At 38.7% G+C, this 22,818-nt stretch overlaps 3 protein-coding genes across 4 annotated transcripts; all 3 read left to right on the top strand.

Annotated features, from left to right (window-relative positions):
• Positions 1 to 520: 520 nt before the first annotated feature.
• nprl2 (NPR2 like, GATOR1 complex subunit) lies at positions 521 to 4,848 on the top strand. Its single transcript, XM_053315291.1, has 11 exons — positions 521 to 846; positions 1,505 to 1,596; positions 1,745 to 1,913; positions 2,021 to 2,129; positions 2,794 to 2,930; positions 3,243 to 3,340; positions 3,542 to 3,578; positions 3,968 to 4,061; positions 4,201 to 4,318; positions 4,407 to 4,549; positions 4,630 to 4,848. Exons 1-11 carry the CDS (start codon positions 760 to 762, stop codon positions 4,695 to 4,697), a joined length of 1,152 nt encoding a protein of 383 aa, XP_053171266.1. The 5' UTR covers positions 521 to 759; the 3' UTR covers positions 4,698 to 4,848.
• A 1,158-nt stretch (positions 4,849 to 6,006) lies between these two features.
• On the top strand, positions 6,007 to 10,824 carry zmynd10 (zinc finger, MYND-type containing 10). The gene is made up of 12 exons (XM_053315292.1): positions 6,007 to 6,095; positions 7,159 to 7,267; positions 7,378 to 7,494; positions 7,579 to 7,632; positions 7,807 to 7,959; positions 8,063 to 8,151; positions 8,623 to 8,717; positions 8,841 to 9,013; positions 9,416 to 9,541; positions 9,614 to 9,735; positions 9,829 to 9,954; positions 10,645 to 10,824. Exons 1-12 carry the CDS (start codon positions 6,007 to 6,009, stop codon positions 10,742 to 10,744), a joined length of 1,353 nt encoding a protein of 450 aa, XP_053171267.1. The 3' UTR covers positions 10,745 to 10,824.
• Positions 10,825 to 11,573: 749 nt separating this feature from the next.
• Positions 11,574 to 22,670, top strand: LOC128355097 (ras association domain-containing protein 1-like). Of its 2 annotated transcripts, XM_053315293.1 has the most exons (7): positions 11,574 to 11,870; positions 13,455 to 13,807; positions 14,736 to 14,860; positions 20,275 to 20,379; positions 20,467 to 20,752; positions 20,889 to 21,004; positions 21,123 to 22,670. In XM_053315293.1, exons 2-7 carry the CDS (start codon positions 13,489 to 13,491, stop codon positions 21,267 to 21,269), a joined length of 1,098 nt encoding a protein of 365 aa, XP_053171268.1. In that variant the 5' UTR covers positions 11,574 to 11,870; positions 13,455 to 13,488; the 3' UTR covers positions 21,270 to 22,670. The 2 variants fall into 2 exon arrangements, with proteins under 2 accessions (XP_053171268.1, XP_053171269.1); XM_053315294.1 differs by lacking the exons at positions 11,574 to 11,870; positions 13,455 to 13,807; positions 14,736 to 14,860 and adding an exon at positions 17,699 to 18,122.
• Positions 22,671 to 22,818: the final 148 nt, after the last annotated feature.

The following is a 22,818-nucleotide window of genomic DNA, read 5'->3' as shown; positions in this document are numbered from 1 at the left end:
TTGGTGATAGTCTCTTCACTCGATGCAGCAGTGATGAGGAACGTGTCCGTATGCGTCGCAGACTGCGCAGCACTGACTTTAGTGAATTGTGTTACCTTTAGGTACGGTCGAAAATATTCAATTATGAAGCACTCACACAAAAAAATAAAACATAAAAACAAAAAGGCATTGATTTAGTACTTTAAAAATTACTTTAAAAATAATTTTACGTTAGGATAGCCAAGATCGTGTAAATTAAGAGAGAGGATGGTAATAAAAGCTGAGAAAATACACGTTAACTCATGTATCTGTCTCACAATAGTAAGAGGATACTTTTCCACTGTATGACGCGACTGGAGATGCTTTAAACAACTTAATAAAAAACATGTAACACACATAGACTGTATGGTAACACAGTGATTGTTCTCGTTTTACCGTCTCCACTCCTTACACAGTGTGTACAACGGCTGTCACTTGCGTTAGTAGTTTACGGGGAGCCTGTGAACGCATCAATGTTGTTGTTCCTTAGTAAGGTGGTTTTTTGGATGTAACGAGTATTGGAGAGTTGTTGCATAGTTTTTCTCAATTAGACGGATATAACTTTTACAAAGTGAGCTGGTAGCACGTTTGCTTGGATGTTATTTAGACGTTTGAAATGCTGAATTGTTTCACAGGACTTCAGCAGCTCTTCATTCAACGTTAAAGCTGCAAGCTAGCAGCTAGCTTTGGCAGCTAGGACAGACAGAGAGGAAACACAGTAGACTGAAACGCTTTGGTTCAATGTGTATGATGGGCATGACCACTCGAATAGAGTGCATATTTTTTAGTGAGTTTCATCCCACTTTGGGACCAAAAATAACTTATCAGGTAAGTGTGCAAATGAGTCCAACATCACAGTTTTTTAAATGCATAAAAATAAATAATTGTCTTATTAATAATCTCCATAGTCACTCACTGCCACTATTATCTTCATCATGATAGTAAAGCAATAATCATTTGATTTGGTATCAGAGACTCCAGTATAACATCCACTTTTTTTCTTCACATATGACATGTCAGATTATGGGACACTGTTTCTGGTTTTATTTTTATTTTTTAACCAAAGTACATGACCATAACCAGCATCTCTTACAATGAGTCTTTCTCAGAGTTCAGTCACACTTGATGTTATCCTTTTTAGTTATTTCAGTTTCTCTGTTAATAATTATTTACTATTTAGTCATGTATTTACTGTTGAGTCAATTTAATCTAAACTTAAATTGACCTCCAAAAGTGTTTGAGTTTATCGCACTTTCAGAAAAATACATTGTAACCTTAAAAAACACAAGTAGTTGCACAGTTTGTTCTGGGTTGTCCTTGTGTTTGATGGCATGTGTACAGACATTAAAATTAGAATAAATTATTTTACTAGTGGTAAACAGATATTAATCGTTCTACATATTCTTGTGGTATGGCACATAATCTTATTTGTCTTTCTTATAGGATGTATTTTTCATATAGCGTCTCTCTTGTCCTCTCCTGACAGGTCCCAGAGGAGTACATCTCACGCGAGCTATTTGACACAGTTCAGGTTTACATTATCACCAAGCCGGAGCTGCAAAACAAATTAATAACAGTGTATGTAATTCTTTATATGATTCATTGACTTTTATTTCATGAAATCAGTGCTTTATTTACATTCTTTGGTAAAATGTTTCTTGTCAATATCAAACTTAATATCATCTAACCTATTTATTTATTTTATATTCATTGATAACTGCTTTAGCACTGCGATGGGCAAGAAGTTAATTGGGTGTCCCGTTTGCATTGAACATAAAAAGTATAGTCGAAACGCCCTCCTCTTCAACCTTGGCCTTGTTTGTGATGCCCAAACCAACACATGTGCCCTTGAGCCAATCGTCAAGAAGCTGTCTGGGTATCTCACGACTCTGGAGGTAGAGGGAAAGTTGCATTCTGCTGTGATGTACTTATCACATATTTTATATGTGTATGGTTTCCTACAGTAAGATTATATTAAATCTTTTTCTTTGTTGTGTTGCAGCTGGAGAGTGGATTCATATCCAATGAGGAGAGCAAGCAGAAACTTCTACCCATTATGTCGACCTTGTTAGAAGAGCTCAATGCCACAGGAGCCTGCACCCTACCCATTGGTATTATTTCATCTCATATTCCAGTTTTATTCATAGCAAACAGGCATTTTTTTGTGTATTGTGACTTCAGTGAATGCGGTGGCAAAATGTAAATTATGTGTGTGTGATACAGGAAACATTTCTGGACCAGTAGAAAACATTTACTTCTTGTTTCTGTTCCACTTAGTTTTGTTGAAAATGATGCTCACTGAACAAAAGGTCCAGAGTGAAATTCGGTGACAGTTTCCCCTCAAACGGGACAACCTTGACACAGCAGCACCACTGTGCAAGCAGTTATGTCAAGTATTCACTGTGGTCAGAGAAAACTCATTAAAATTTGTAAAACATATTTTTGATGAACACAAATATGGTTCTGTTGCATTTTAGAGATGGGAAGGTTAGTTAACTGGTTAAATTATACTGGTTAATTTTCCAGCTGTTTAAAGGCAGCATTCAAACTCACATATAAACAGTTAAAAGCTTATCACTTGCCAAATTGTATAGTTTTTGACATTCATTTTAGTGCTAGTGCTTTAATTTGTCTAAAACCTTTTGTAGATAAAATACAGTGGTGCCTTAGAGTAATGAACTGTATATCTTAGGAATTTGTATGGCAACAGTAATAGTTATTAGGTTTTTTTTAAATTAGTCATACTCTCTTTGTCTTTTCTGTGTGTATTTTTAGATGAGTCTAACACCATCCACCTAAAGCTGATCCAGATGAGGAAGGATCCCCCGATTGTCCAGGAATACGACGTGCCTGTCTTCACCCAGTGCAAAGACCACTTCATCAAATCTCAGTGGGATCTCACCACTCAACAGGTACACATTTTATGTGTCTGATATCAAGCGGCATGAGAGGAAATGTGCCAAAATACTAAGAAACACCAGGAGTAAGATAACGATTAAGAGCCTGTTATCAGCTATGCACAAAGTGATATGAATACCTCTATCATGTTTATTATTTTATGGATGGAAAGGAAACATTTGTGTGAGAGAGGGTGCCATTCATTCATTAATGTGGTACTGTAATATGTGATATGGAGTGGTGAACAGGATTCTTTCACATAGCGCAGATGAAGCTCATTTGTCCTCAGTATAAGCCAGTAATGTTCTTCTGTATTTTAATTGCAGATCCTCCCCTATATTGATGGATTTAGACACATCCAGAAAATCTCTGCTGAAGCGGATGTAGAGCTGAATCTTGTTCGTATCGCTGTGCAGAATCTCCTGTGAGTACATTTCAGAGAATAACGGGCAACACGCACCAGTCGCTCTCCTATGCATGGTTTCCTGTGTACAAAAGTTTTTTTGATGTCACTATTTTATTTCCAGCATTGATCACGGTGCAGCTGGTGGGTGTTGCACTTTATTGTGGTAAGACTTTATTTGAAAAAACAAAATGTATTTAACTCCAACTTTTTCTGTCATAGGTATTACGGTGTTGTGACCTTGGTGTCAATATTCCAGGTACCAAACTAAACTCACACATTAGATTCTTACTACTGCAATTGTGCGTCTATAGTGTGATGATATTATTTATGATAAATATTAGTGTCACTATAAAGAAAAAAGATTTGATTTTGAGAACTAAGTCAAAATATTATGGGACAAAATTACCAGTATCTTGAGAATACATTCGTAATTCTACAAGATAAATGTTTAATATTTCAAGAAAAAACATAATGGTGAAACTGATAACTTCAAGTCATCTTCATATTCCCTTTGACACATTAAAGCTGGCAGACTGCGCTCTCTTGTTGTCTGAACTGGAGAATTAAATTCTCAATAATCTGTTGTAACTCTTTGGGTGTAACTTCAATTTCGTGACTGTCTTGTGCCTTTTTACCTCCTTCCAGTACTCTAATGTGTACTGCACCACCCCCAAAGTCCAGAGCCTCATAGATGACAAGTCCATTCAGGAGGAGTGCCTCAGCTACGTCACTAAGCAGGGTAAATAAGGCCCTGTTCACACCTGGCATCAACATGTGTCTTGGATGATCCAATCGCAGGGGTCATGATTGTTAAAGACAGGTGTTGTTTGTCCTTTCATTGACGTTCATTGTGCAGGGTTTTTTTCTGTCGTTGTCAGGTCAGAAGCGTGCCAGTTTGAGAGATGTGTTCCAGCTGTACTGTGGTCTGAGTCCAGGAACCACAGTCCGTGACCTTTGTTCTCGCCACTCGCAGCAGCTTCAAAGAGTTGATGAGAGGTTAGCATCGCTCACTTTATCAGTTCCTAAAAACACTTTATGATTCTTGCAAAATAAGGGACAGACATGGTTCACATGTGTGTTTCAGGAGGCTGATCCAGTTTGGACTGATGAAGTCTCTCATTCGACGGCTGCAGAAGTATCCGGTGAAGGTGATCCGTGATGAGAGGAGCAGGCCGCCTCGACTCTATACTGGTTGTCATAGTTATGATGAGATCTGCTGCAAAACAGGCAGGTTTTTTTTAAGGCTCTCGTTGGCTAATAACTTAATTATACCAAACATGTCTGCTTACACTGTGTTCATTTTACAGGGATCAGTTACCAGGAGCTGGACGAACGTTTGGAAAATGATCCCAACATTGTTGTGTGCTGGAAGTGATGTCACATGAACTGATGCGGAGTGGTGCAGGGAGTGGTTTGAATGTAGAATGAAGATGCCTCAACCAAAGATGCCTTCAGTAAGAGGAGTTTTCTTGGACTAACGCAAAACATTCAAAGTATTTTGTAATTTGTATATCAGGTTAGTGTTTATTTTCATTTTTTAAAATTTCCTTTTAATCAATAATCGCCATGCACATCTGTTTAAGTCAAATGAGGAAGGTAATATTTATCAGTATTGTACACAAAAAAAAATGTGATTAATAAAAGAGATTATACCACAGTGTCAAAAAGTTTATTCATGTGGTTTCATTGTTTGTGTCATTGTCGTCTTTATTGCTTTCACTGTGGGAAGTACCAAGATTGAACTATTTACTGTTACATGACCAACATACTGGAATCAGGGAATTCCCGTCTTCTCTACGCAATGTAATAATCCAGATTAGAGCTACAGACTGTTCTGCAGTGCCACAGACTCTTTTTCAGGTCTAAACATACATAAATTCAGAGTTTTATTTAAAATAGTTGTGGAAATGGAGTATAGCAAATAAAACAGGCTGAATCACAGGGACCGATGCTCACAACTTCTAAAATGTTATATTTATGTCATTTTGCACTCAAAAAAAAAGATACACGCACTGGAACAAGTTGATACAATATATTTTATATTGTCAAAATGTTTTAAACAACTTTGAAACTCCAATGTGAGACACTGTCAGCATTCATTTTCAGTGGTGGATTGTAATTTATGTACATTTGCAAGTATATCCATTTCATGTCTACAAGTTAGCAATATTGTATGTTTTACTCCACTTTATCTAGCAGCTGTATCAAATAGTTAAAATAAGGTAAGATATTCCTTTATTAGTCCCACAATGGGGAAATTTACATTTTTGCACCAGCAAAGTGGACAGTAAAAATATAAGAGTGCCAATAAAATATTAAGTACAGAAGCAAAAAAAAAAACCCCTCAGAACATGTTCAGTAACCTTTGATGGAGCTGTCACTGTGTGGTATTGGTGCTCGAAATTACAGAGTTTAGACCGTTTCATCCTCAGTTGGTTGTTTAACTTGTTTATTTTACCCATTGATTGTATATAATAATAATTGATGTACAGTTAATGATGGTTTGTTTTAGCTGAGGATCTAGTGCCTCTCTATGGTGACATAGAGCTCTGCGCCTACGCTCTGTGTACGGTAACCATGACAACCACAAAACGAGGGCTCCACCGACCACCGATGTGATAGTGGCATTTATTTAAGTTAGTTTACTGGATAGTTTGACGTGTTGTTTTAGCTCTTTAACAAAAATGGACACGTCAGTACTTTTACCTGTCGAAGCAGAAGGTTTTATTCAAAGTCTGGAAACGTTCTCACTCAAAGAAGTGGGCTCTACGAGGTAAGAAGAAGCTAATGTTAACTATACAACTAATATAAACTCAGGTGTTGACACGACGAAATGTGTGATTGACAAATTGACGATTGATGATGATTGACAAATTAAGGTGAGGACGCCTACCGTATAGCAGCATATACCCCGGTTAGGGTCATATCTTGAGTTTAGTAAAACACATGACAACATAACATAAGCATATTTCACCGTTACATTCAGTAATTTGTGATTAAAAACACACTAGTGTACATTAAGTAATCCTAACTCTAGGTACTTTATTAGAGGCACTTCTGTAAGATGTTTGATGACTTTTACTGTAACAAATACTGTGTGTATGAGTCTACTGCCAATTAATCTGAAATTGAATTGTACTTCATATACCGTACTTAATAAACACCCACACAACATTTTCTATTACTGTTTTGTTAAAGGACAGGTTCACATTTTTCTTGTCTGTCTTAAAACAAGTCAGGTGTCCATATGCCATGTATTTAAAATTTTATTTGAAGCTTATATGAGGCTTCATCAGTCTGAGTTAGTCATATGAAGTGGATATCTGCCACATGTGTTTCCCTGTTGAGCTATGGTGGAAGTATAGTAACAAAAATAGCAACTTAAGCACTAAAAAGACTAATGTTGAAAGATATCTTACTTGATTTGACTAATTTGGATGGCTGAAGCTTCATATTAGCTTTAGACAAACCTATACATTTTTTCACAGAAGGAGGCTTGTGGATTTTTTTAAAAGCATTTTTTATAAGTCATAATTGATATAAATGTGTATGATTTCATACTTCCAACTCTAATTTGATATAAGGCTGTGGAAAACAGAAAAGTTATTAGCCTCAATTTACCAGTGAAATAAATTTGAGTTGGAGCAGACTTTCTGAGAATTTCTTCCACATTTGTGGTTCACAGAAATTGAGCGCTGCACCTCTATGTTTTGGAACAGTAAACAGACCTGTACCAGACATCTGAGAGGTCTGGACGGTTCATGTAGAGGTTTATTAAGTGTAGCCAAACACTGCAGTTGATGTTTTTCATTATTTTTCTCTTTGTGTGTTAACAGGTGGTTCAGACAGCACGAGTATATTGAGAAACTCAACATGCAGGCGATACTGAATGCCTCTGCCATGCATGACGAGTTCATCAAGGAGCTCTTGGTGTCATATGGAAAGGTGAGTGCTTTCTCAATATATAGTGTATGATGGTAAAATGTCACATAGCATGTTAGATATGTAGACAAGCAACCATTAATTCACTATTTTCTTTTCCACCTCCTCTGTAGATACCAGTCCTGGTCCACGAGATGATCCTGGTTGAAGTGTGGAAGCACAAAGTTTACCCTATTTTATGTCAGCTGCAGGACTTCAATCCAAAGAACACCTTTCATCTTTACATGGTGGTGAGTGGAACCAGATTTAAAATGAACATCAGCTTGAGGTGCTTATAAATGATGTCATGTGTCCATTTTATGTGTCCCTCTTAGATCCACCATGAAGCCACAATCATAAACCTACTTGAAACAATAATGTTTCATAAGGTCAGTGTTTCAACAAACCCTTTATTAACCTGGAGCATGTTTTAAATGTGTTCAAGCATTATTGTAATAAGACAATAATGAGTGAGAGTGTTATCTCTCTCTATAATTGGTTCATAATTTAACTATAGATAGAGCTTTATGTGATGCTTTTAAGTAGATGTGTGTGTTGTGCAGGACTCATGTGAGGCAGCTGATGAATCTGTTCTTGACTTGGTGGATTACTGCCACCGTAAACTCACCCTGCTGGTCAGTAAGACCACAAGGGAGGGCGCTGCAACTCATGACCAACACAACCCAACAGGCAAAACAGTTGAATCTTCCACAGAGGTAAAAGAGTAAAATTCATGGTCACTCTATTGGTTCAAAATATGATTCAGACTGTATGTGAGTCTTTCTCTCATTGTAACATTGTATCACTCAAATCTTGAAGGAGCTGCAGATTCAAAGTGCTGCTTTGGAGTTTGAAATCACCCTGAAGGCTTTATCTGTGCTGCGCTACATCACTGATCACACTGACAGGTATTACACAGTCTGGACTGTACACAAAGTTTAGCAGCTAACAAGAGAGATACAGAGAATTCCTCAAATAGTTTAGGCACTTAAAGCTAAATCCTTTCATTTTTATAGATGCTGAAAAGAGGGCTAACCCTACTGCTAGGGCTGCAACATTTTCATCACATATGTATCTCTTTTCAATTAATTTGTTAAGTATCTTGTCTATAAAATGTGATAAATGTGTGAAAATGCATGTTACAGTTTCTCAGAGCCCGTGGTGACATGTTCACATTGGTTGTTTTGCCCGACCAAAATACCACAACGCAAATATACAAATATTAGAATTATATAAAAAATGCAGCAAATTCTCAGAGGGGAAAAGCTGGAACCAGAGAATATTCTGCATTTTTTCTGTAAAATTGACTTAAAAGATAAATTCATTTTCAAAGTTGTTACAGATGACTGAAAAAGATTAACTTTTTTTTTTCTTTACAGTATCAGTGTTATCAATCGCATGCTATGCACCCATAATGTGCCTTGTGTTCTGGTTCAGTTGATTGACTGCTGTCCTTGGAGTCGCTGCAAAGCAGGTACACTGTATATTACCCCACTTACGTAAACATCAAATATAAATTTAAATTTCCTCATGTGTTGAAAAAATGCTTTGCCTTATAAGTAACCCTCTGCTGGTTGCCCTCTGTCTTCTGTTGTAGGTGAGATAGAAAAGTACATAAATGGCAAATGGCAGGAGATTCCTGTGGAGGACCATTTAAAGATGACAAAACTAGATGGGCAGGTCTGGATTTCCCTTTACAATCTGCTCCTGAAGGAAGACTGCCAAAGGAAATATGACTTCAACAGTTTCAATAAAAGCCAGCTTCTAAAGGTGTCGTAAAAATCAAATGTTGACTGTATCTTTACAGCTGTCAGTGATCTTCATCATTCATGTTGAGAGTTTAGGGTTGTCTAAACTGATTTTAAATTCTATCAACCCTTCCTCCTCCTCCTGAGTGGCCGCTCAGGAAGTGTCCTGAGTGCCAGACCATTTTCCTACTACATCATATCTGAGATTCTGTCTCTCAGGGTTGTTTTGACTAAGATGCTTCCTCCTATTATGCGCTTTCTCATCCTCTTCCTGCTACTTTACTTATATAACCAGAGAGCTTTGTTAATCCTCAAGTAATCACAGTGAGCTTTTTATACAATCTGTGTCACTCATGGTGAATAATTCTGGTGAAGTTAATATTCTTACACTATTATTTGTGGGTTAATCCTGAATGTGCCACAGCTTCGGGGTTTTTTGACAGAGGTGTTGATTGATCAGCTGCCAAACCTGGTGGAACTCCAGCGTTTCCTGGCTCATCTCGCTGTTACAGACCTTGCCCCTCCAAAAAAAGAGCTGATTTTGGAACAGGTACAGTCAAACATGCACTCTCTGACAACAGTATGTCCCTGTGTATTTACCTCAGATTTTCTTTACATATAGATCCCTGAAATGTGGAACAACATTGTGAGTGAGAATTCTGGCAAGTGGAAAGCAATAGCAAAGTATCAAGTTAAAGAAACATTCAACCCATCTGAAAGTGATCTGAGACTGCAGGCACAAAGGTAAAACTTAAAACAGAGGTCTAACTGAGCATTGAAGGCATGTAAAAACTATATTATCTTTGCGATAAATAATAATTGTTTGTTTTTAACTAGGCTGGCCCAGACGTACAACTTGGATGTGTTGGAGAGTTTAATCCCAGAGAAGCCAAAGTGTAGATCTTGCGGGAAAGAGGCTACAAAAAGATGCTCTCGATGTCAGGGAGAATGGTACTGTCACAGGTAAGATTTTAATTTCAGTTCATTTGTGCTCACCCTGACTTATTACAAACAGATGAGGAGATGCAAACATCATACGTTATATTTACTGACATGTAACTCATTGATTCGACATTCTTGCTGCACCTTATGTGTTAGTGTATCTTCTCTGGTGGTCACAAAGAGCTTACAAGAGCTTTCTATTGAAGGGAATAACAAGAAAGTATGACACAACCACAACACTTTGCAAAAATCAATTGGTGTTACCATGGTGACCAAATGACCTTGCATCGTTATTGAGATCGTTTATACAGATGCTCGACAGCTTGCATGAGCAGCACGTGGATTTTAACAGTTTAACAGTTTGGTCAGCACAATAGTAGTGAATTGATGCTCAGATCATGCACTTTATCACAAATGTCACTGGTTGATCTGCCTTCAACCCACAAATGAACTGAGTCATTTGTAACCAAAACTACACACATCCTGTCCAAAGTTCATCCTGTTCTTGGTTTAGTTGTTTTGTCAGTACCACTTTGATTGAGGCCAGCCTAAATTAAGTGACCCACATAAACACACGCACAATAGCCCATTGAATAAAACACCAAACAGGTATACAAACTGCATAAAACACGTTTTTGTAGTATATTCATACACTGTAATATACTTTGGTATTTGGTATTTTCCCGATCAAGTATAAAATCTTTCTTTCAGAGAATGTCAGGTGAAGCACTGGCCAAAACATAAGAAGGCCTGCCAGCTGATGACAGAGACCTCAGAGAAGATCCAGAGGGATCTGCATATCAGCAACTGAGAGACAGACCGCTGGAGGTTCTGGATGGACTGATGGCAGATTGGAGATGGGACTCCTGAGTCACCAAGATGTGAAGACAACAGATCTATATGCTGGATTTTTCTACATTATAATAGGAACTATGGATCTGTTTCTTTCTTTTATGCTGGAATGGTTCATGCTGTTCCATATTTTTAAATACTGTACTAAGGTTTTATCCATGTTTGTTTCTATGTTAACCTTTTGGCATACTGTTTTAAACAAGTGTCTTTAATGAAAGAGCTCAGGAGGCTTTCTCCACTTTCTTCTCCTTCGAGAGAGATTATACTCCTTATTTGATCTCAGTGTGTGACAGCGGAGGTGCATCACACTTCATTACACCAGCAACAAATAAAATTGCTTTAATGACTCTCTCTACCTTGTCTTCTTGCCCACTGCTTGTAGGATCAGTGAGAAACCTGAGCTCCCTGCATGCAGAGACCCAAAAACCTTCATTACAGAGGTCAAATACTTACTTAGACTCACTTACAGTAGCAAAAGGAATTTGCCAGACGTTTGGTTAATTAATACTGCTGCTAGTTATGCTGTGACCTCCTGAATGATGTTGGTTTTCTGTGGGTGGTCTGACTTGTTTGTAAAGACGGGTTAAAGGTTTTATATCAAATTATAGGATCGGCTTTAGGTTTATAAATATTGTAGTTCTGTACCGCACTGTTATGGAAAATGAAATCCAGATTCATCAGTGTTTGAGACAGTGGAGGGGAGGGGGGACTTTGCACGCCCACTCAGCTGTGCTCGGGGCTCAGAAGCACCCCCTATGTGTAAGCATTCCGGATGTCTGCGCCGCTCATTCTCATCTCACGCTCTCTTCTTCATGATAAACTGCTTCCTTTTGAAAGTGTCAAACATCTGAAACATGTTCGTCCTGAGAGCTGCTCAGGTACAGCTCTCACCCTGATGCCTCTTCATGTTAGATGTTGCTCCGTGGCTGGCCGATTATGACAGATTATTTCCAGAGATGTGGCCGAGGTTGCACACCTCCGTTACTTGGAGACCGTCAGCAATGTCTGCGGAAAGTTTCTCTCCTCGGATGGAAGAAGTTTTGAGACAAAGCAGTTGCCACGGGACTGCTTTCTTTTCTGTTTAGGTAAGTTACACCAAAATATACTGAATAATGTTTTTACTTTATATGTTGAAAAGTGGGACGTTTAATTTACCGAGTTTACTGTTTTAGGACTTAGCATCTGAGTATTAATGTTCCGAGCCTTCCTAAATGCACCTTTAATTGATTAATTTTTAGACAAACAGCTGCCCGGAGTTAAAATCGTTAACGTACACTTATGTATGAACTAAAAGTCCGTGTAAATTGATTTGGATTAGAACATTATGGCTGCTCTCATGTCTTTTTTTCTTAATGCTAATTAGGCTATCATATTTTCCTGTACATGCTGTTCTGTGATATACCAACGTGTCCTGAACAAATCATTGGTAATAAGGCACCATATAGAAAACATATACGTTAAGTCTACTCTATATGAAAATGACTTCAAGTAAAACTGACATTATGTAATAAGTATAAGCAGTGGAAGAAGTACATTTACTCCAGCACTGTACTTATGAATACAGTTTATAGCACTTCACTTGACTATTACCATGTTATATTTTATACTATACCTATACTTCACTACATTTCTGAGGCACAGTGGTGGATGAAGTACTCAGATCCTTTACTTAAGTAAAAGTACAAATACTCTCAACTGAAAATACCCAATTACAAGTAAAACTCCTGAATTGAAACTCTTATTTAAGTAAAAGTACAGAATTATTATCAGCAACAGATACTGTAAATGTAATGTGGTAAAAGTAGACTACTTCTTATGCACACTGTGTTATGTTATTTTACTATCTTATATTGTTTACTTCTATCATGTAAGATCATTTTATTGTTTTAGTTTGTAGATGTGGAGCCAATTTTAGATGGAAGATTTATAGTAATAGTACTTCATCATATATCATTTTATGTAAAATCTTCATCTGAAAAGTAATAAAGCTGTCAGATAATGCAGAAATGCAGTGGAGTGGAAGTAGAAAGTAGCATGAAATTGAAATACCCAAGTACCTCATAGTTGTACTTAAATACAGTACTTGAGCAAATGTACTTAGTTATTTTCCACCACTGCTGAGGGAAGTATCCATTTATCTGACAACTGTAGTTACAGATACAGATTTTACATATTACGCGTTGCTACAGATTAAAACAGCCCAAGAGTATTTAAAGTACAACTGTAACAAGTAACTGATAACTGATAACTGTAACAGTTCTTAATACCAAAATTCCTCATCAATTTGAAGATTTGCTGCATCTCTGTGTTTTATATCACTGTAAACTGTTTTTTTTTTTTAAGTTTTAAGTTTGGAATGTTGAAAAGACAAAATAAAACATTTGATGACATCACTTAGGACATAAGGAAACTATAATGGACATTAATAATGAAATAATGAATAATGAGTATTTTTAAATTGTGTACCTCAGTAAAGTCAAGAAGGCCATAGAATCAAATGGAAATGGGACCAAATAAATATCAATAAGATGCCTGTAGAAGACTGCAAATATAATGTGAAAACTTTTTAAATGATTATGTTTTCAAGATCATTTTTTAAGAAAACAGGAGACAAATAGTATATTTTGCAGTGTCTTTCAGCCTGTGTTGGCCTGTTTTTCTATCCGTAGTGGTGATGGAGGAACACAGGGTCTGAGTGACACAATGTCTTTGGGGGAGTTCATCGAGCTCCGCGACCTGAGGCACAGCAAAGTGCAGGTCGATCTGACCGACACACATTCACCATGCTCACCTCCTCGCCTGGAGAGAACCAACGCACTGAGGATCAACTCAGCGAAGGTCCCTGATCTGCTGAGCCGGGTGGGCATCATCAGAGTCCTAAGCAGCACTCACGACCCCCAGCTCCCTGAGGGGAAGGGAGAAGGACACAATTTCCAACCCTGCAGCCATGCTCAGCCTACGTGGTGCGACCTGTGTGGAGACTTCATTTGGGGCCTTTACAAGCAGAGTCTGCGGTGTGTCAGTGAGTTGGCTTACATAGGCTGTTTGTGCATCTGGGTGTGTGCATATGTGAATCCTCCCTGCATATGCACGAATAGGAATGAACGCAAGACCGAGCACAGGAGACTTGTGGTTGAAGAGAGGAAGATGTCACAGACATAAAAATCCCCTTTATATTCATCTGGTTAACTCATAGGCATCTCAACTTTAACCACTTGATTTACCAAGTTAACCAAGTATAGATTCTCCATGTTTTCATTTTTTACATAAATACATAGATTGTTTGTCAAAAAGGCGTCAAGTCAGGATAACACTGTTTCCTGGGTGTTTGATTAGCAGTGTTTTCTTTTTACTCAAACATTATCTACCATGCATAAAGGTGATTAAGTGGTTTTGGTGGTTTGGTCATCGTCTACTCTCTGGGTCTGCTGACAACCTGTAGGCTCTTCTTGCTCAAGACTCATCTAAGAGTGTGAAATAGTCCTGAACTTCCTGTTCATCAACTGAAATGCATTCAAATGTATCTGCAGTTTGAGTATAGCATTGAGTTTGCAGGGGAAAAAATGTCATAACAGTAATTTAAAGCTGAAATCACACTCAAATACACTGACACAGACCTCACAGTGATGATAACAATATGTCTCTTACCATGATGACTCAGTATTGTGTATCTTAGTTTGTTTTTTTCACAACTGTACTCAACAGTTGGCGCATTCCTATTTGTGTATCTATAGTGTTTTTTCCATTCATATATTTGCATATTTTGAGACAGACTAGCAGAATAAGTGCAGATAAAACAAACTGCAGTGACCATTAATGGCCAGTGGAGGACCTCACACATTTACAATTGCCCTTTATGTTTATTAACTTAATGATTTTGTCCACAGCATTATATATATGTACTTATGTGTTTGGAAATGTTTAAACTTAGTAATTTTCCATTCTTTCAGATTGTAAATTTACTTGCCACTACCGCTGTCGTGTGCTGATTCAGTTGGACTGCAGCTGGGACCGAGCCTCTGTGGCTGACCACGCGTGTGTTGTCGAACACACCATAGAAACAGACACAAATGTGGTAAGGACCTATGTAGCTTAGTGTTCTACAAAAGTTCATGTGTAGCTGTGCCTTTCAGAGCAATCAAAGGTGATAGTAGTCACTGATTACTTGTTTCTATGACATCTGCATCAACAAATTATTGCCATGTTGAGTCCCTAATGTTACTATTAAAAACAAGAAAGTCACTGAGGAAACTGGTCACTTCTACAGGCCTTGACACTGCCTGTGCACTTACGTCATAAATCTGCTGGATTGCTTTACGGAACAAATCAATTGTTTTATGGCCAAAAATAGGAACCACTTTACAGAGCAGTAAATACACACAGTACACCCAGTTCAACTATTCTCACTGCTTAGTCTCAACTAAACGGAACCTGAGCTTGTCGAGATTTACTGTATGTTTACTATTATCAGTTACAGCTGTTCTTCAAAGCAATAAATACAGCTCCAGGTAGTGTAGAGGTGGACAGCAAACCACATCAAATCTGTGAAAGGAAGTAACAGGATGTGATGGGGAAGTATGTTGTTGTTGAGAAACAAGAAATGTTATAGGGGAACATTTTGCAAGACCTGGTTCAGTCTATTGGTTGAGAATTAATTATTATTAATTTAATTTAATTTAATTAATTGATATTTTTCAGCTGTTCTATCTCTAAAGTCTTTTACGAGAGGAGTGGTCCCCACTGTGTGTTTTTCAGTACCACAGGAGTATCATTTATAAAGTAAAGTAAAGGCTACAGGCCAGTGACTGCTCGTGACAGCAGAGTTCTGGCTTTTATCAAGCACCTGTTGCTTATCAAAGGAGGAATGTAAAAACTTCAGCAAGCTGTTTAGACGAGTGTGATATCATGACATGAAGTGTTGGTGCTTTAGCTTGTCAAAGCAGAAAAAACACAGATGTAACTAATAATGTTAATAATTGCAGTGTTCCAGTAATTCATGCCATTGAGTCAGCATGTGCACTGTTAGATCATAATTAGTGTTATTAGTAACACCTGTGCTTTTCCTGATATGAAGTGTTAAAATACCTGCTATGAAAACAACCTAATGCAAAACATACAAACAAAACAAATAATATAACAAAAGGAATGACAAAACATTCAGACAGAACCCAATCGTTATGCTTTGTAGGAAAAAAAGGCAGAAAATATCTGTTGTACTATTGAAATGTTTTAACTTTGTCTCAGCAAGGGTTTGAAAGCCTGCTCAGTGTAAGAACAGTGAACTCCAATGTATTTCCTGCCAATAACTGTGCTGATTCATAATGATCAGTCATGTAGCCAATTCACTAATACAAACCAGCTCCTCAGCATGTGAGATGAGCACATTGATGATAACTAGAAATGCCTTCATCAGTCTGGCAGTAATTCAGGGCCTTTAGTTTTTATGTTCTCTTTGAATCACTGTAAATATTTAAAAGGCTACAGTACAGGGTGCAGTGTTACAGATGCAATATTTTTAAAACATAGCCACTAAAAGAAATTTAACATTATTTTTTATCAACATACCTCATTTTAATGTTCAGTCTGCAGATTCTCAATATAAAATCAAAATGCTTGGAAATGAAGGTGCATCTCAAATAGGGTAACTTTATTGATCCCCCTGTATATTAATTCTAAGCAGGTTTTGAGTATGTATTGTGTTGATAGAGTAAAAAGTATAGCCTACTCAAACCATAAAGTATATTTAAAATGTAACACAATACAATTAAAGCACAAAGGTGGAAGAGCTGCTCACAGCTGGAAAAAAAGGTGAATGGTCGTGAAACGGCTCGATTTGGAAAACAACAGTAATACATTTTGTTTCTTATTGGTTACGTTTAATTAGCAATTGCATTCCAAAGTTTCATTCCTGCTATTATAAAATGGCAAATTATGTTGATTTTTATTCTAACAGCTGAAACAATAGCCTATACTATGATGATTAGTACTGTATGTACTATGTAGGATGAGTATATTATGGATTCAACATTCATCTGCTGAAAGTGGAAAACTTCTCTGTGCTCATTGCAAATCCAATTTCAAAGGACAGGCCTATGAAGATGATTTTTGATATCATATAGTTTAAAAGTCTTTCTGAGTCCAATATTCAACAAGTGTGGTGTGGAAACTTGAGGCCTCCACTGCATAAACACTGAGATTGGACTTTAAAATGCAGTAGGAGACATCTTGTGTACAGCAGTTAAACTTCTTGGATGAAATATTTGCAATTTTTTTTAGGAGATGTAGGCCTAATTTTAAGGATTTTAACAAGAACTAATTTCAGTGTCTGTACAGCTGACATTCAGGGGGAATAAACTCACATGTTGTCCACTGCTGTGTGTGGTGTGACTACCCTGTCCCATGATCACATGACTGTGGTCATCTTCAGTGGCGGGGAAACAGCAGCAGCAGCATCCCCCTGAGAGGGAGGAAGAAAGCGGTTGTATCATTTTCCCAGGATGGCGAAGTCATGACCCGGCCTACTGTGCCTCTGATTGGCTGACCTCGATATTCTATCCTCACACTGACCAATCCCATTCCTCGATGAGTACACTCAGCAGCGAGTACTAGCCAATCAGACGCAGAGTGGGCCAGGTCATGACTTCGCCATCCTGGGGAAAAAAATGCTGAGAAGGAGGAGGTGGCAGCAGCAGCATCAGACAGAGGGGGGTTGGGTGGGGTGAAGTCTTTTTGGTATTTCCCTTCGGCGTCCAATCGCGACCGGCTGCGCTGTTTTTTGTGTATTTTCCAAACTCAACGGCCTGGGTGGGGCAACAGCGGGGGGGGAGGAAGTGGTGCTGAGGGCGGGGGCCTGAATACATCCTGTTTCACACAGTTAGTACCCTGGAAACGTGGCCGGTAGGAGAAGTTTTAGTGGTAAAAAAGAAGTCAGTATTTGTTAACTAATTTGTATTATCGAGACGCTTTCGAGATATTTCATCGCCTGTAAGAGAGAGTAGTTATCTGTTAGTGACTCCGTTAAAACGTGTTGAGAACATTTTTTTTTCTCTTTGGTCAAAGTTTTGTATCGGTAGTTCCGCATCGGACTTAAGTAGTTTTATTAGACACGGTTTGAGTCGACGTTACTGAGTTAAAGAAGGTTAAAACAAGAGTTAGTCAGCATGGCAAAGGTGGCGAACAGCTCGGACAAAACTCCCTCCTTTGAGATGACCTGGGGCAGCTCCACCAGCAGTGGCTACTGCAGCGAGGAGGAGGAGGACACTGAGTTTGAACAGTACTTCACCGCTCGGACATCTTTCTTCCCCAAAACCGGGAAAGCAAACGTAAATGTTAAGAAGGTGAGAGGAAAAACTGATCAAAAATAAACGCTAGAAGTCCTAGAAGATGTAAAAGTACGTCATATTAGAGAGATGGGTGGGTCATGGAGGGGTTACTCTCGCGTTATTTGACATTTATAACCCTGGTGTGGCAGGCGTTTTGTGTTAATTGAGAACTTTCTCATTGTATTTAAGGGGCCATACATCAGGATTAGTTTCTCAGGCGCACATCTGTAGTAGGGAAGTTTGTGTTTTGCTCAAGATTAACTGGTAGTGTAAAGATGATGCTTGCCTAGTGAAACCAGGCCTTGTGACGGGTGGAGTTCAGGTTCCTCCAGTTTTGTGTAAACATACTTAACTAGTTGAGAGCTTTATTTAAAAAAAAAAAAACAACCTTGAAAACATCCCAAATGATGTGTTTCATGACGCACACCCGCACCTCAAGTTTCCAGCCCAACACCCACCATTCATTCACCAGTCTCTCAGGTTTTATCACACTAATTTCTCAATCACAGTTGAGTCACGGGTTGTTGTTTCTTTTAAGTTCCTCATTTTCGGTTCCCTTTTGTCACCCACACCGACTGGGCGATCAGGTTTCTTTACTGAGAAAAACAGAAGTTGTTTACTGTAAAAACTCAGACATTTATAATCCTGCTTCCCTCTACAGGCACCGTGTTTATTTCATGTTGCTGGCACAGTCTACACAATATTTATATGTCACTCCTTATGTGGGCAAGTAGAGAAGCAGTTTATTTTCCATATTGGGAGGCTCAACTTGGCCCTCCATATTGATTTATTGGCTGGTTTACAGCAACACATTAACTTTTAAGTCTTTCAATCTGCATAAGGATTGCTACTATTGATCTTGTTCTGCTTGACATCGATTTATAGGCTACGCAGCTCTTGCTTGGTTTGCTTTTCATGAGGGTACTCTAGGGTTCAACAGCTCATTAAATTGGATGGAGGTAGGAAAAAGGTTTGATCACAATGGAGCTTCCTGCATTTGTCCAAATATGTTTGCACAAAAGTTTAAAAATGACAAATTTGCATATCTGTTAGAGCAAATGTTGGCAGTAGCCAGAGGATTTTGTAGATAGTGATCTTTGGATTTGACTTCTACTCCCACCAAGAGGAAGTGGCTGGCGTACAGTATGGAAATAGATTTGTGCTGCCTCACAGCTCTGATGAATTTTGTTTTATACAGGAAATACCAAGTGGTAAGTTGACACAGGAAAAGCCCTAAAACGATAATGCAGATACTACAGGCCCAATGTCCATGACTGAAACATGAGTGAAGCATGACTACTAGTGTGCGGTTGATGAGGCAGCTGACTTCACAGGATGTGCCTGTAAAACAAGGGAGGGCATTGTCTCTCCCACTTGTGGGAGCCTGAGAGGGGAGTCTATTTTTATATGAATACCATGTTGAGGAATGCAGTGCTGGTCCGTTGGTCGCAGTCATAGCAAGCAGCTGCAAGTTCCTCCTTTCCTTCCCTCGTCCTCTCTCCTCCCGTTCAGCCCTCCTACAGAAAGAGAGCAGAGCATGTCCAACAGGATTGGGCAGCGCTGACATCATCGTTTTTTTTCTTCTGCTACGTTGACAGGAAGTTTGCTGTCTGATGCAACTGGTGCTCACTATTAGAAAGAGTGGAGCCAAACAGAAAGCCAACAAACGATCCTTTTCTAAAGTGTTGGGGTGTTTGTAATACTCCTCCACACATTTTTAAACAATCCTATTGGAATAAAGCCTTGTTTAATGTTGGGTTAAAATCACATTTTGATCACAGGGCTGTTGCTTAACTGTTGAAGTTGTAAAGGTTGTACCACACTGACTCCATGTAGTAAAACACACACAATCTCAATTCCTGAAAGACAAATTTTCTTAAGAATGTGAGATCGAGGGATTATTTTCCAATGAGAACGGCCTCGTGAATGGCTCTTTCGTTATCAGAAGTGTGGTTGTTGTGATTGGATAGATATTGGACGCCCCAAACGTCTTTACAGAAAATTTTATTTTTTAAGTATCTTATGTTACAACCCAATGTCGTATCAAGTGTTCCCTCTTGTACTAGTTTATTGTCTGTTGGGCTGGGCTCTCTCGCTCCTCTTGTTGTGGTTTGGAGGGGAGTGCTGACATCTAGTGGCTAAACACTGGAACTGTTTTTTTTCCTAGGATGAACAAATTGTATCAGGGAAGCAGGAGTTGTCAACTGCAGATATCCAGGTGAAGTTGAGGGAATACAATGCTCAAATCAACAGCAATCTGTTCATGAACATGGTGAGTAATTGTAATTTGTACCAAGCTCATGCATTTTAATATAAAGGTGTTCTTCCGTCAGTGTAACGTTTTTATTTTTCTCAACAGAACAAGGATGGTTCCTACACTGGCTTCATAAAAGTGCAGTTTAAGCTGGCACGACCGGTGTCAGTTCCAACGCCAAAGAAAGGAGCACATGATGCTGGAGCGAGGAAGTCTGCGGGAGTGAAGCGCCGCACCTCTTTCTACCTGCCAAAGGATGCATCCAAGCACCTGCACATCAGCTCTCGCACTTCTGCTCGTGAAGTCATCGAGGCTTTGCTGAAGAAGTTTACTGTGGTGGACAATCCTGGCAAGTTTGCTCTGTTTGAACGCAGCGAGCGCCATGACCAAGGTATTCATTACATTTACATGTTGAACACTTGTCTTTTTCTTATCTCTTCTTGTATTTGTATTACTTTTTAATTGAAGTGTGTTTTTAAATTAAGTGGGTTTTTTTTGGTTTTTTTAATCTCTATCTATATCTTCAGTTTATCTTCGTAAGCTGCCTGATGATGAGCATCCCCTCCGCCTGCGTCTGAATGCTGGACCCAATGAGAAAGTCCTGGGGTTTGTTCTGAAAGAGAACGAAACTGGAGAAGTCAATGTAAGTATAACATGAACAGACTTATAACTCAAATATCAAAACAATGTGTTTGAACCTCCAAAGGTTGTTTATGTACTCAACATACACTAATACAGTTTTTCCTGTTTTCTACCTGCAGTGGCATGCCTTCTCCATGCCCGAGTTGAAGAACTTCCTGCGTATCCTGCAGCGTGAAGAAGAGGAGCACGTCAAGCAGATAGTGCAGCGTTACGCCCTCGCCCGCATCAAGATGCAAGACGCGTTGGATGGCTCCACTCCTGGTTGAGACGACTCTGCGCACGGGGTTTGAACGTGCACCTCTTGGCTGGACCATCACCTGATGATGATGATGATGATGACCAGTCATCGCTGCATCCAAAGATCCCAGATAACACAACTCAAAAACGCCTCTTCGGTGAACGAGAGAGTGAGAATAGGGCGCAAGACAATGAGAGAGAGCTAGCGCGAATGTGCGTGTGAGATGATGCGAAAGATGAGAATTGCCTTACACCTGGAGAGTCTGATGTGCCTGAGAGAATGAGTTGCGAAAAAATGAAGACTGGCAGATGAGACGGCGGGTGTATCCATTAATGTTTTTCATTATTGGGTACCATCTGATAATCCTGTGAACCTCAGTTGTGTCACTTTAACTTCATAGAAAATATCAGTGATGATTTTCCTATTTTACAATATTGAAAATGTATTTGGCAATCGTGCAATTTTAGAAATAGTGCTGGAGTTGAGCACTGTGTTCCATTCCCAACATTTTTGTAGAATACAAAATTGGTAACGTGTGCCATCAAGTTTAGATACGTTCAGTCTAGTCCCAGAACAAACTAGGCTGGATTAATATCCATCATTGTTCCTATACACTCGTTGATACAACTTTACCAGACTGCATGTAGCCTGCTAACCACTAATCACTTGACCAGGCTGTCAAAAATAAAGAAAACAGAGACTTAATTTTTTGGAAACATGTTTTATTTAATTTTGATTAGATAACACTGCTGTCTGGTAGAAACCTCGTAACGCCAGATTTTGTTTTGGATATATTAGTTTTCAGACAGTGAAGATAATTGTTACCATCACGAGAAAGAGTCTAGCCCTGTGTCGTTTTGCTGAGGAGCCCAACAGTAAAAAATGCACACATTTTTTTTACTCCCACAATTGAGGGCCCCTTTCTCCTCAAGGGCGCCTGGGCATTTGCCCAGATTGCCTGTATGGTAGATCCAGCCATGAGAACAACACCCCTACAAGCCAAAATCATCTTGATGAGAATATCATTTTGTCAGAAGTTAAATACAATTGATTCATAGCTGAAGGTATAAATGGATTTTCATTAGACCCCGTCTCCAAAGTCTGCCTTGTCCTCTGAATACCCCTGATGGGTGCAACTCCTTTTTTTTATTTTAATGTCAATTTGTGAGTATGACTGTTGTATGGACATTTGTATGCAGTTATGAATGTCAGAGAGAGCGGTGTCAGAGTCACTCTGGTTGACTGGAATCTTGAATGAATTTTGATATACATGTTTCACTGACTGGAAGCTGTTTTGTAAGTCTTTATATTTGTTTTTCTGCCTTTTTAACAATTGTTTGTCTAACGTTTTTCCTCAGTTCACTTTCATTGTATCCGTCTATGCACAAATGTACATGTAGCAGCCTTCACAATGTCGTGATTAATGTGCAACTGCGATCAGTAAAACATTTTCCAGTTCTGTCAAGTTTTTGTATTTTTTCAGATGTCAAATATGAATGAAAAAACTCTAAAGACTCAGATAGTTACTCGTTAAAATCGCCTACATTTAACATTGCATTTCATATATGTGTAAGCTG

The sequence above is a fragment of the Scomber japonicus genome, chromosome 3 (assembly GCF_027409825.1).
Source record: "Scomber japonicus isolate fScoJap1 chromosome 3, fScoJap1.pri, whole genome shotgun sequence".
Classification (NCBI taxonomy): domain Eukaryota; kingdom Metazoa; phylum Chordata; class Actinopteri; order Scombriformes; family Scombridae; genus Scomber; species Scomber japonicus.
This window is presented reverse-complemented; position numbering and strand designations above follow the sequence as displayed.

What these genes read in the sequence shown, in the direction of transcription:
- LOC128355097 (XM_053315293.1), top strand. Translation starts at nt 13,489, where the DNA reads ATGTCTTTGGGGGAGTTCATCGAGCTCCGCGACCTGAGGCACAGCAAA. An exon ending in GCAGAGTCTGCGGTGTGTCA is followed by an intron (nt 13,808 to 14,735) that starts GTGAGTTGGCTT and finishes CCATTCTTTCAG; the next exon opens with ATTGTAAATTTACTTGCCAC. An exon ending in TAGAAACAGACACAAATGTG is followed by an intron (nt 14,861 to 20,274) that starts GTAAGGACCTAT and finishes TTTTTTTCCTAG; the next exon opens with GATGAACAAATTGTATCAGG.
- nprl2 (XM_053315291.1), top strand. Translation starts at nt 760, where the DNA reads ATGTGTATGATGGGCATGACCACTCGAATAGAGTGCATATTTTTTAGT. An exon ending in AGCCTGCACCCTACCCATTG is followed by an intron (nt 2,130 to 2,793) that starts GTATTATTTCAT and finishes GTGTATTTTTAG; the next exon opens with ATGAGTCTAACACCATCCAC. An exon ending in CCTTGGTGTCAATATTCCAG is followed by an intron (nt 3,579 to 3,967) that starts GTACCAAACTAA and finishes ACCTCCTTCCAG; the next exon opens with TACTCTAATGTGTACTGCAC.
- zmynd10 (XM_053315292.1), top strand. Translation starts at nt 6,007, where the DNA reads ATGGACACGTCAGTACTTTTACCTGTCGAAGCAGAAGGTTTTATTCAA. An exon ending in TTGGAGTCGCTGCAAAGCAG is followed by an intron (nt 8,718 to 8,840) that starts GTACACTGTATA and finishes CTTCTGTTGTAG; the next exon opens with GTGAGATAGAAAAGTACATA. An exon ending in CTGAGACTGCAGGCACAAAG is followed by an intron (nt 9,736 to 9,828) that starts GTAAAACTTAAA and finishes GTTTTTAACTAG; the next exon opens with GCTGGCCCAGACGTACAACT.